The sequence below is a fragment of the Orcinus orca genome, chromosome 13, assembly GCF_937001465.1.
Source record: "Orcinus orca chromosome 13, mOrcOrc1.1, whole genome shotgun sequence".
NCBI lineage: Eukaryota > Metazoa > Chordata > Mammalia > Artiodactyla > Delphinidae > Orcinus > Orcinus orca.
The window spans coordinates 55,847,689-55,861,459 of record NC_064571.1 but is presented as its reverse complement, the minus strand read 5'-3'; the positions used below and the strand labels follow the sequence as shown (position 1 = coordinate 55,861,459).

The following is a 13,771-nucleotide window of genomic DNA, read 5'->3' as shown; positions in this document are numbered from 1 at the left end:
TGAGGTACAATGAGGACAAAGATAAGCAGCCTGTTACAGGGGAAGAGCCCCAAGGCCAGGAGTCAGGGGACTTTGTGCTTTGGTCTCTGTGACCTCGGACAGGCTGATTGTAGGAAGCCACATAGAGTCCCACAGAAAGTTACTGGAGGCTGAATACTAAACTCAACTCTGGCTCTGCATTTAGGACTCTGAACTAGAAGCACCGCCCCCCCCCCACCCCCCACCCCATGCCACTATCTGCTAATTATCCTACGAGGTCCCAAGTACAGTTTCATTCCCATATCTCTTCTCAGCCAACTCTAGAATTCTCTTCTGTATAAATTCTTGGCTTCAGCAATATCCAAAGGAAATAGAATGTGGATCACATAGGTAATTGTCAGTTTTCTAGAAGCCACATTAAAAAAGTAAAAGAGAAACGAGTGAAATTAATTTTAATAATATACGTCGTATACTCCAACACATCCACTGTATCACTTCAACATATAATCAATATAAAAATATAAATGAGCTATTTTACACTCTTTCTCTTCATACTGGGTCTTCAAAGTCCAGCGTGTGTTTTACATTTACAGCATATCTCAATTCAGACTAGTCACACTGCCAGTGCTTGATAGCCACATGGCAAGTGGCTACACACTGGACAGTGCAGCACAGACCACTTGACCATCAGGGGCCATGTATTCTTCTTCTTCGTACCTTGGCACTTAGCCCAGCATCTGGCTTGGATTAGGTGCTCAAAAACCATGTGTAGAATAAATTAACAATAGTGTAGCCTTGGTTTTAAGTATAAAATATGAACAAGCCACAGACAGATTTTTTTAAATGTTATGCATCGATGTTAAAGGTCAAAGGTTATTTTGACCTAAAAGATTAATTTGCTGTTGTTTGTAGAACTAGACCTTGCTATTTGAATTTCACCCATATTCAACAAATTCTAAATATTTCTGCCTCAATATAAATATTTCCATCTTAGACCTATTCCTTTTATTTTTAATCCTTCAGCTAAAAAAACCCAAACTTTATTTATTTTTCATGGCTTTGACTTTTTCATTCAGGTATTCAAGATAAGCTAGATTACATCACAACTTTAAATATAAAAACTGTTTGGATTACTTCATTTTATAAATCATCCCTTAAAGATTTCCGACATGGTGTTGAAGATTTCCGAGAAATCGATCCCATTTTCGGAACAATGAAAAATTTTGAGAATCTGGTTGCAGCCATACATGATAAAGGTAAATTGAATGGAAGGTGGGTGGGATGGGTTAAGAAAAGCATTTCTCCAAATGCCTAACTTAAAGCATTTTTTCCTTCACTGTTACATTATTCTAATATAATCTTGTCCTAACATTTGAAATGTTTTCATTCATTAGGTTTAAAATTAATCATCGATTTCATACCAAACCACACCAGTGATAAACATGCTTGGTTTCAATGGAGTCGGAACCGGACAGGGAAATATACTGATTATTATATCTGGCATGACTGTACCCGTGCAAATGGCAAAACCATACCGCCCAACAACTGGGTAAGTACCGATGTGCTTGATTTACAGAGGGAAAATGGGCAGCTCTTTAGTGATTAAACTGGTTATTTACAAAGCCCTGTTAAAAGAAAAACAAATGATGGGTATAGTTTATGGGAAGGGGAACAAGTTTCCCAAAGAAATAGAAGTAAAGTCCCAAGCCTCCTAATCATTTGATTTTGGATCTGGATTTTTCATTTTATTGTAGAGCTGATGTATTTCAGCAAATTAAAACCTATGCTCTCTATTAATGTCTTCTTCCTTTACTTCCCACTCTGTCCAGCTTAAACTCCATGTCCTATTTGTTCAGTAACTGTCTTGCTACTCTTCAGACCCCTTTGCCTTTCTGGCTTTTTGACTCCACTGTCGAACAAAACACTAGCCATAAATAAACCCAACCATCTATTTTCTCTTTACCTGAACCTCGGTATCTAAGCCTCTGGACACACTCATTGTCCCCACCTGAACTGATCCAGCCATTCGTTTGGGGGAAGTTTACTAAATCCAGCTGATCAACATACCCTCCCGCCTCTTGCCTTCTCCCCATCTTATCACTCTCGGCAGCAAACTCTACTTTAAAGAAAGAACAGAAGCCATCACACCTGCCCCCATTCCCACCCTCTTCCTAGTCACTTCTTTTGCAGCTGAGACCATGTCTCTCCTGTCTGGGGTTACCAGACTTACAAATGAAAATTCAGGAAGCCCAGTGAAATCTGAGCTTTAGATAAACAGTGCATAATTTTTTAGTGTAAAATATTGCATGGGACATACTTACACTAAAACAGTATTTGTTGTTTATCTGAAATTCAGATTTAATTGGATGTCTTATATTTTATCTGGCAACTCTACTCTTGTCCCAGGACAGTCCCTCTGCCCACTCTAGCTCACCTTCTCTCCTGCTTTCTGCGGAGCCTTTTCCTCTGGATCGTCTGTCCGCCCTCCAGGGCCTCCTTCTTGACCTCCATAAACATTTAAAGAGGCTGACTCCTGGGCGTCAACTTTTAGATGACCCAAGGGCACTCAAAGGACACGTGTCAAAGCCGACTGTGTGATCTTCTCCTCCAACCTCCCGTATCCCAGGTTCCATGAATGGCACTAATGTGCAGCCTGGTGAACAGGCCTTTAGCAAGTCCTGGCACTTTCATCTCCCTAATTTTTCTTTTCCCTGATCCACCACCTTTGAAAGTGATGATGACATTAGCAAACATTTGCTAGATGCTTACTGTGTGCCAGGCTCTGTGCTAAGTGTTTTATATTCATTAATTTATTTAATTCACCCTACAATCTTATGAGTTAGGCTTTAATTCCTATTTTGCAGATGAATAGACCAAGGCAGAGAAATGTTAAGCGCATTGCCCTGGTTCACAACTAATACATGAAAGGGCTGTGGACTGGATCTAGTCTAATTTTTACCGAGTGAACATAAATTGGTCTTAATTTTACATTTCTCTAATTGCTAATGATTATTATCTAATTACACTGAGGTCTTAATTTTACATTTCTCTAATTGCTAATGATTATCTAATTACTAGTTATTAATGTAGTAGTTGCCTAATTACTAATGATGTTGAACACCTTTTCATCCATTTATTCACTTGAGCTTCCACTTCTGTGGAACGCCTGTTTAATGGTTTCTTTCCCCAGTTTTTTGTTGGATTGTTTGTCCCTTTGAAATAGATTTGTGGAGTTTTTTTTTTTTTTTTTTTTTTTGTATTTTGTATACTGATCTTTCTGTATACTGATATATACCGTAAAAATCTTATCCTGGTTTGTATCCAGGTGGGCCATGAGGTGATCTGGCGAGAGTATGTTTCCTCAAAAGGCATCAGCTACTACTTAGCTTGGGCCAGTTGTTGCCATGGAAATGTGGACCCAGTGTGACTAGGTCTTCCAACTAAAAAGAAAATATTATGCAAAATCCTCAGTTTGTAAATGCTGTCCAGATGTTCTCTTTAGTGTGAAATGAACAAATGGCTCAAGACAGAGCCCTGAGGAACCCTCACACAAGTTCCTCCTTCTGGAAATGCCACGGACATGAGCATTTCTAGAAGGTCACACCCATGTCAGACGCAGCTGGGAACCAACACTTGAAGTTGCTAGATTTCTTTTATTCCCGAGGACTAGTAGAGTTTTAATTTGAATGATTCTAATACTTTTCTAAGGATACAGTTTAAACACTTGCTCTCTCTGGATTCAAGCTCCAAGACCAATACAATATGTCTTTCTCCCAAATTGGCCACCATTTGCTTTTCTTCACAAACAGGATTCCAGAGCCTGGATAGAAGATTCAAGGAAATATATTAGAAATGTCTGCTCCTTAAGCTGGCCTTTGTCCTGCCTTTGAGAGCATTGGTTTCATGTTGTGGTTGTTGGGAACAGCTTCTACTGTACAAACACATCACAACCACACTTGTGGGCTATTAGGCCAGTGGATGGCATTTTTGGGAATTAATTTACCTAGTGCTCCCGCTAGAAAAAAAATTCTGGGGATTTGTGCACTCAGTCCTCAAGGGGCCGGGATGGCAATGATCATTCCTTTGTGGGCGATACCATCATAGGAACCGTGCTAAGCAACTGATTTGCTATTTTCTGTTTGCTAGTTAAGTGTATATGGAAACTCCAGTTGGCACTTTGATGAAGTACGAAACCAATGCTATTTTCATCAGTTTACGAAAGAGCAACCTGATTTAAATTTCCGTAATCCTGATGTTCAAGAAGAAATAAAAGTGAGTATAGACACCCACACAAACTTCTCTGTTACATGGGTGCTTAAATGGTTATTCGATATACTTCATGTTAAAAAACAGTAACTATGTGGGCAAAATCAAGCAGTGCAATTCAGTTCTGGGATTAAGGTGTCTGAAGCAAATACAGACTCTTAGATATGTCAGTGGCTCCTTCCTTCCTCTAACCCAAATAATCGAAGTGGGAGGGAGGCAGAAACGCCTGTTGCCTTAGCTCTGAGGTGCTCATCTGCCTGTGACAATGAGCTGGTGCGGTGAGGCGGGGCCAGAACGGGGGCTCGGGGGTCCAGCTCCTGTGTCCGGACCCAGCCCACCACTGGCTGCAGGGGGCTTCTGGGCAAGTTATTTGGCTTTTGTGTGTCTTGGATCCCTCATCCATGAAACAGGATTGATTGCAGTCTTTGTCTCAGAGAACTTTTAGGAACATTAGATGAGATAACCCATGCAAAACACTTCTGTATTCACTCAGTAAATATCAACTTATTGTCTGCTCCATGCCAGGTCCTGTTCTAAGCAATGGGAATGCAGCAGGGCATCAAAGCCCTGCCCTCAAGGAATTCCCAGTATCCTGAGGGGAAGGCAGACAATTAACAACTAAATATATGACATGTCAGGTGGTGATGAAGGCTTAGGGTAAAGAGCCTCGGAGTGCCAGGGAGAAGTTGGCTCAGAGACACCACTATATTGAGGTCCCATTTGCACAAAAACCTGACATTTGAAAGGGAGTCATGTGAACTCCCTTTCAAGAGTTCACATGACTCTTGCAACATGACTCTGCCTGAAGAGAATTTCAGGCAGAGAGAAGAGCAAATGCAAAATTCTTTAGGGGAGACTGAGCTCCACATGTTTTAGAAACGGCCTGGGGGCCGGTGTGCAGGGCTGCCAGATACAGCAAGTAAAATTACAGGACACTCAGTTAAATTTTAATTTCAGTTAAACAGAGAAGTACAATATTTGAGACATTCTTCTACTAAAAAATTATTCACTGTTGATCTGAAACAAAGGCTTAACTGGTTGTTCTGTATTTTATCTGGCAACCCCACCAATGCACTGCAGTGAAATGAGGGAGAGAGTAAGGGAGCTGGGGTGCAAAAATGAGGGTGGGAGCTGATGCCGCGGGGCAGTGGTTGCTGCTGTAAGGGACGCGTGCTGAGTTAGAGACAGGACGGGAGAGCTCCCTCAGCGCCCCAGGTGAGAGCTGATGGGGCTCACACCTGTGTGGTGGCAGTTCCAGCAGCACGTGGCACATAATTCACAATAAACATTAGCCATATTGTTGTTTCCATTATTGCTGCTGCTTCAGCTCTGATGGGCAAGAATTTAGGTTAGTGGGGTAGTGCTCTGAGGTAGGTCAGGAGGAGACCCAAACAGAACAGGACAGGTAGCCGTGGGTCCCTTTCTACAGTTCACCACATCAGCCAAATAGAGAGGATGCAGGCTGCCAAGTTGGAGTCACTGACCACACCTGCACCCCTTAGTCTGTTCTTGTTTTGTTTTTAAATAACAGCTTTATTGAGGTATAATTCACATACCATAAAAGTCACACCTTTCAAGTGTGTAAGTCAGTGGTTTTAGTACATTCACAGAGTAATGCAAGTATCACTACTGATTGCAGAACATTTTCATCACCTCCAAAAGAAACCCCATACCCACTCGAAGTCACTCCCATGGTCCCCTCATTTTCTCCCCCTGGGCCCTGGCAACCACTAAGCTACTTTCTGCCTCAAGGGATATGCCTGTTCTGGACATTTCATGTAAATGGAATCATACAGTACCTATCTAAATGTCTGTGATTTGTATCTATATTTATAATTTGTATTTAACTATTTGAGAAACTGTTTTCCAAAGCAGCTGGACCATTTTACATTCTTACTAGCAGTATATGAAGTTTCCAATTTCTCTGCATCCTCACCAACACTTGTTATTGTCTGTATCTTTGATTACAGTCATCCTGGTAGGTGCGAAGTGGTATTTCACTGTGGTTTGGATTTGCGTTTCCCTGATGGCTAATGATGTTGAGCATCTTTTCATGTGATTATAGTTTGTTTGTATATTTTCTTTGGAGAAATGTCTATTCACATCCTTTGTCCATTTAAAATTGTGTTATTTGTCTTTTTTGTCAAGTTGTAAGAGTTCTTTATGTATTCTGGATATGTGATTTGCAGTTAATTTTCTTCCTTTCTGTAGGTTGTCCTTTTACTTTCTCGATGGTACCCTTTGAAGCACAAGGGTTTTTAACTGTTAGGATGTCCAACTTATGTTTTTTTCTTTTCTTGCTTATGCTTTTAGTGTCACATTTAAGAACCATTGCCTAACCCAAGGTCATGAAGATTTAACTCATGTTTTCCTTAGAAGAGTTTTATAGTTTTAGCTTTTACACTTAGGTCTCTGGTCCAGTTTTCGTTCATTTTTGTATATGGTGATAGGGAGTCTAACTTCATTCTTTTCCATGTAGCTATCCAGTTATCCCGGCAGCATGTGTTTACAAAAGATTATTCTCTCATCATCGAACTATCTCAGAACCCTTTTGAAAATCAATTGATCATAAATGTCGGGGTTTATTTCTACACTGTCAGTTCTGTTCCATCAATCTATGTGTCTGTCCTTATGCCAGTACTGTCTGGATTACTATAGTTGTATAGTAAGTTTTGAAATTGGGAAGTGTGAACTCTACAACTTTGTTCTTCGTTTTAAGACTGTTTGGCTATTCTGGGTTCTTTGCATTTCCCTATGAATTTTATTATTTGTTTGTCAATTTCTGCAAATAAGCCTGCTGGGATTGTATTGAATCTATGGATCAGTTTGGGGGAGTATTGCCGTCTTAACAATATTAAGTCTTCTGATCCGCGGACGCAGGATGTCTTTCCACTTACTTAAGGTCTCCTTTAATTTCTTTCAACAATGTTTTCAGTGTACGAGTCCTGCACTTCCTTTGTTAAATATATTCCTATAGACTCCTTAGTTCTAAGACTATATATGTTTTCCAGAATTTAGATGAATTGCTTTGCGACCTCAAGGAGTAGGCACCTTGTCAAGGCAGCCTTGTCTCAGTTGGGAGAGGGGAGGTAGACATGGTCAGCCAGCTAACTAGGGGTTAGGTTTTTTTTTTTTTTTTTTTTTTGCGGTACGTGGGCCTCTCTCACTGTTGTGGCCCCTCCCGCCGCGGAGCGCAGGATCCGGACGCGCAGGCTCAGCGGCCATGGCTCACGGGCCCAGCCACTCCGCGGCATGTGGGATCCTCCCGGACCGGGGCACGAACCCGTGTCCCCTGCATCGGCAGGCGGACTCTCAACCACTGCGCCACCAGGGAAGGCCCAGGGGGTTAGTTTGAAACTTCTCTGTTGGAGTGTGGACTCTCCTCTTCTCCATCACTGAAGATCATCTGCATACTCACACCCCCTCTTTGGGCCCCTACCACTCTTACTAGGCACTTACTTTGTGCTTTACCTGGATCATCTCATTTAATGCTCAGAAGAAGCCTAACTTAAGAGATTTTATGACCATTTTACCGAGAAGGAAACTGAGGCTTAGAGAGGTGACATCACCCACCTTGGGAGTGAGGGGACAGGATTCAAACCCAAGCACTGAGATTCTGGAGTCCACATTCTTAGCCACAACTCCACACCTGATTTGAGGCAAACTACTTCTCTCTGTGTGTTTCACTTTTCCTGCATAGTTTTTTAAAAATTAATTAATTAATTAATTTTTGGCTGTATTGGGTCTTCACTCCTGCACGCAGACTTTCTCTAGTTGCGGCGAGCGGGGGCTACTCTTTGTTGCGGTGTGCGGGCTTCACATTGCGGTGGCTTCTCTTGTTGCGGAGCACAGATCTAGGTGCAGGGGCTTCAGTAGTTGTGGCTCGCTGGCTCTAGAGCACAGGCTCAGTAGTTGTGGCTCACGGGCTTTGTTGCTCTGTGGCATGTGGGATCTTCCCCGACCAGGGCTCGAACCCGTGTCCCCTGCATTGGCAGGCGGATTCTTAACCAGTGCGCCGCCAGGGAACTCCTCTGCGTAGTTTTTGCGAGGAGGTTTTCAATTGGAAATTCATAAATGGGAATATAAACCGGTTGTTCTATCTGGCAGTGGATTTCTCCAGGCTCGTTGTAATGATGTTGGTGGCTTGTCTGGAGATGTGTAGACAAGTGTGATAAATTCTGCCAAAATGTGCCAGCAATACATAAATCCTTTCTTGGCTAACCCAGCTGTTCTCTTGCAGGCATCCAGGTAGTGGAGCACGTGAATAGAAGTCTTATTTACTGGACCTGCAGGATGAAATCCCTCTTGAGATGAATCATTTTTGCCTCTGGTTGAGAGGTTAGACATTTTTGTAAGGCTGGTTTGGAAGACTTCTTATTAGAAGTAAATGAGAAAGGCTGAAAGCTGTAAGGGAAAGTTCTTTGCTCATGGAAAGGGACCTTTCACATGAAGGGGCTTCCGACACCCTCCTTCCCCCCAGCAGCACTTATCTCTGCAGCAGAGTTAAGCAGGTTAATAATTTGCAACGCTGAGAGTCTGTGGTGGGGAGGCATTTGGAATGAGCCCTGCTTGCAGACCAGCTTGTACTCAGAGTCTGAGCCTTCTTCTGCTGGGCTCCCATCCGATTTCAGCTTATCTGCACAGTGGGAGGCTGGCAGGGCAGCACGGAGCACCCTTCTCTCCTCTTAGTCCTCCCCCCTCCCCCTGCCTTGCACTGGCCGTTTGGGACTTGGCTCTGCTCCGAACCTCTCAGGGCTAGAGCATTTTCAGCTGGAGAAGTCAGGAGGTTTCCTCAGAGGAGGTGGGAGCTTATATTTGTCTAGCTTTTTTTTTTTTTTTTTGTGGTACGAGGGCCTCTCATTGTTGTGGCCTCTCCCGTTGCGGGACTCCGGACGCACAGGCTCAGCGGCCATGGCTCACGGGCCCAGCCGCTCCGTGGCATGTGGGATCTTCGCGGACCGGGACATGAACCCGTGTCCCCTGCATTGGCAGGTGGACTCTCAACCACTGTGCCACCAGGGAAGCCCCTGTCTAGCATTTTATACTTTTCCGATCACTTTGGTTTTTACTTGCCCTCCAAATCCCTTACTTGACAAATGAGGAAACCGAGGCCCAGAGAGGTGAAGTGACCAGTGGATGAGCTGTAGAGCAGGGAAGAGACTCCGATGGCCTGGCCCCATGTCTGGGGCTCAGTGTGACCCTGAAACCACCACATGGGAAGGCTGAGCCCTGGTGTAGGGGAGTAGTATGTTCATGGCAGCTGGGGACTGGGAATCAAGATGCCCTCCTGGCTTAAGATGGAATCAGAGCATAAATGTTGGCTCTGCTCTGCCCCTATTAAGCATGGTATTGCTGGAGAGAAGCAGCTCAATTCAAAACAAAATTTACTCATTACCTTCTTTATAAACCAGCTCTGTGCTTGATGCTAATCACTGCATGTTCTGTATGCCATGCACTTCATTCTAAATCCTTCCCTCATTTAACAGTATGTGTTGTGTATTGGCCATTTGCCAGGGTATGATGCTTGATAATATGGGCCCATGTTGTGGCCATCGCAGGCTGTGATATTATATTATATTCTGGAGGGGGAGGTAGACAAACAGGAAATTACAATAAAGTGTGCTAAGTGGTCATGATAGTGGGAAGTAGGAGAATGCAGGGCAGGCACCTAACCTGGACACAGAGTGGGAGAGACTAGGGTACGCTTTACAGAGGAAGCAGTGTTACCTAGAGGATGAGTAAGAATGAGCCAAGAGAAGAGACACAGGTGGGAGCGTTCCCCGCAGAGAGGAAGCAGGGTCACGGCACAGTGAAGGTGCTGGGAGTTGTCCAATATGGAGACATGTTGTCCGGAGGTGGGGGTGGGGTGACAGGACGAGATGAGAGAGGAGGGTAGGAACCAGGTCATAAGCGGCATTGGAGGCCACGGTAGCATTTAGGTTTAAAAGGTCTTGGGCAGGGAAATAATTTTTGATTTGCATTTGGAAAAATCAATCTGGTTGTGGAGAAGGGGCTTGAGTAAGGCAGGTTCGAAGGTGGAGGGACCAGGGAGGTGGATGGTACAGTGACCAGGAAAGAATGGTGGGGGCTTTGGGCCAGTGAGGGTGGTGGGGTTGCAGAGGCATCATCAGGCCTTAGAGAGGAGTCCAGTGTGACTCCCAGGTTTCAGATTTGAATGCTGGCTGGGTGGTGGGACTGCTTCCTGGGATGGGAGACATGGGAAGAGCAGGGGTGGCGGGGGGTGGTCTCAGTCATGCAGAGTTTGAGCTCTCTGAGAGACATCCAAGTGCTCAGTGGATAGCTGGATATAATGACATGGAACTCAGGGGAAGGTGTGGTCTGGAGATAAGACTTTGGGATTTGTTGACACGTGGACAATGCCCACAGAGGTCAGGTAGGTAATATCAGTGAGAGAACTGGGCCAGCTGAGGTGAACAAGGGGGCCAGTTGTCACTTAGCTCGTAGGGGTTGTTGTCATGTGGAAATGAGGGCCAGGTGTAGCAGGTCCTGCAACTAAAAAAAGTAAAAGTAAAGGAAGGCCACATAACAAATGGATAAGGTGCCACACAGGGTTCCAATTCTGACACACCACTTATTGCCGTGTGACCTTGATCAAGGTACATCATCTCCTTGTGCCTCAATTCCCCCGATGGTAAAATAGGAATAATAATGGTACATACTTTGTGGGGTTGTTTGGGGATTAAATGGTTTAACCTTTGTAAAGCACTTAGGACAGTGTGTTGCTTTTGTATAAGCATTAACACTTGTTAAATAATCAATAAATGATAGATAAGTGAGTCAATACTGTTGTGAAGCGAAATGAACAGAGGGTATAAGATGGAGCCCCAAGGAGTATTAATATTTAAAGGAGTGTTGAGCAGACAGAGGAGTAGCAAACCAGAAGCGGGGTGTCCTAGAGCCAAGGCGTATGAGTATTTCTAGACAACAAGGTTAGTCTGTGTTGTCAGACATGGCAGAGAGATCAGGTAATATAAAGACCAAAGCGTCAGTTGACTCTGGCAGCAGTACCCCTAATCCTCACAGAATTCCTGCAAGGCAGGTATTATTTTATTGATGAGGAAACCAAGGTTTTTGGAGGTTATGCAGATAAGCTAACTCATGCAGCTGGACAGTGGGGGAGATGGGATGGTACCCAGATGGGTCAGATTCTGGAGCCCATGATCTAGGTCCTGCTTCTGGAAGAGTTAACAAAGAATTTTACCCAGGTTTCTGGAGAGCAGTAGGGCTGGTTTACTTTCCTTGCTTATAAGCAGAGGATATGGTTTTCTCTCTGTCCTTCTGAAATAGCCTGTGCTTTCTCATTCCTTCTTGAGATGGATGACCTGGGATTTATGTCATTATCAAGAGGATGTCTTATATATCATCACATGTAAGAGCAGAGCTTTTCTCTGTTCCAAACCTGGCTTTTTGGGTAAATGGGTCCAGTAACTTCAGTCATCTCAAAAGGAAAGATTTGCCTCGAGGATTCGAGAATTTGGATATCAATACAGTAAGTCCCCTACATACGAACGAGTTCCGTTCCGAGAGCGCGTTCATAAGTCCAATTTGTTAAGTCCAACAAAATTAGCTTAGGTACCCAACTAATACAATCAGCTATATAATACTGTACTGGAATAGATTTATAATACTTTTTACACAAATAATACATAAAAAACAAACACAAAAAATAAAGAAAACATTTTAAATCTTACAACGCAGTACCTTGAAAAGTACAGCAGTACAGTACAACAGCTGGCATACAGAGGCTGGCGTGGAGTGAACAGGCAAGAAGAGTTACTGACTGGAAGAGGGAGAGGGGGTGGCAGATGGTAGAGCTGAAGCTGCAATTTCACTCACGCCTGATGTTGATGGCATTGGTTCTGGTTCCTTGCTGGATTCAGTTCTATCTACCCTCTTGAAAAAACTATCCAGTGATGTCTGGGTAGCAGCTCTCATCCTCTTCCCGTATCTCCAGTAAGGATACTGTACTACTGTACTCTATACAGTACTGTACAGTAAAGTACACAAAAGCACAACCACGTGTAGAGGAGGCATGCACGTGACAATGTGTGCCAGACGCATGAACTAACTTACGTGATTGTACATGCGAACGCACGTTCGCATCTTTGAAAGTTCGCAACTTGAAGGTTCATATGTAGGGGACTTGGTGTAATGCTGAACTGATTCCTTTTTCACTCAGAGCAGCAAGTTGTTTCAGGAGAAAAGAATGAAAATGTGCCTGGTGGAACAGGACTGTGTGATGTCATGGGAGTTAGTCAGAAATCGGGAACACAGTGTACTGTCCCCAGAGTCCTGTTGTCCCTACATGGGTCACCCAGACCTGGTAATTGGCATAAAGAGAGGGTTAACCATTAAAATCTGGAGCTGTCTTTTTTCACCTGGTTGAGAATAAACAGCACGAAGCAAATCTTTTTCAAGAGCAAATTGTGGATTATCTGGGTGAAAACCTCAGCGTTTAAAATGACTCTCAAAAACAAGCATCCAACTTTTGCTGTTTTGTTTCACCAAACAATGATAATAACATCTCTTCCTGGACTACAGTGAACATCCCTGCCGGGGCCGTGTGCCTACGCTGGCGTACACGTTCCTCATTCTTTAATGTTGGGTTAATAGTTAGCAATGCTGAGATCCCCAAAGTGAATGAGGACCCCATGAAGAAAATGAGTAGCTTTATTTTAGGAAATCAGTGATCAAAAGCTTAATGTTTACAGCAGCATGGTGTTTAATGTTTTCCCACATTTTTTCAGAGGCTGCTTGGATGGATTACAGTTATTTGTGCCCCACCCCCACCTAGAGCCCCTTCCAGTGTTCCCGCTTGTAGAGAACAGCGCCACCTGGGGGTGGACCCGGTTTGCGTGGGATCTGAAGCTTGTAAGAATTGGGGGACTTTTTGAAATGAAAAAGAAAAAAAGAGTATAAAATTAGGTACAGAAGAATGAGTGCTCATTTAGAATGAAAAGCGAATGTGGGTAGGAGCCCATGCAGTGAAGGGTCCTGAAGCTTCAGCTTCGTTAGCTTCACGCTAATTGGGCCCTTAGAGCCCACTACAAATGAGGCAATTCTGCAGATCCTGTTCTACAAATGAGGCGCCTTCATATCTGGTGACTTCTCCAGCTGAATCTCTAACCAACTGCCTTCCCTTCCCGCCATCCTGCTGCGCTGACCTCCCTGGCAAATCCTGCTCTTTCACCCCCTTGTGTAAGCTTTGTGTAACCAAAGCTCCTTTCCTTCAAAGTTTCATCGTGTCTGTGATTTAAATATTTTTGCATTAATATTTGTCCAGCTAAGGATTCTAAAAAAATCCGTGAGACCTAGGACTGTGTTTATGTTGTGTTGTATTTTGCTCATGGTTCTAGTACCAAGGCTTATTAGCTAAGTGCCTGGTCCCTAGTTGGAACCCAAATACTTATTGAATGAATGAATGAATTTGTGAAGAAGGATGCTAGATAAGAATAAATTTGTGGGTTTTGTGCCCCAAAGAAAAATTCCACTGGGTAAGGCCAGC

General features: G+C 43.6%; 1 protein-coding gene across 7 annotated transcripts in view; it reads left to right on the top strand.

Moving 5' to 3' along the window:
* SLC3A1 (solute carrier family 3 member 1) overlaps positions 1-13,771 on the top strand; it is a 51,363-nt gene that overhangs the window by 21,840 nt on the left and 15,752 nt on the right. For all 7 annotated transcript variants that reach the window (XM_049695995.1, XM_049695992.1, XM_049695991.1 and 4 more), the window contains 3 exons: positions 1,056-1,235; positions 1,374-1,528; positions 4,126-4,251. In XM_049695995.1, coding sequence (XP_049551952.1) covers positions 1,056-1,235; positions 1,374-1,528; positions 4,126-4,251 — 461 coding nt within the window. The remainder of the gene's footprint in view (positions 1-1,055; positions 1,236-1,373; positions 1,529-4,125; positions 4,252-13,771) is intronic.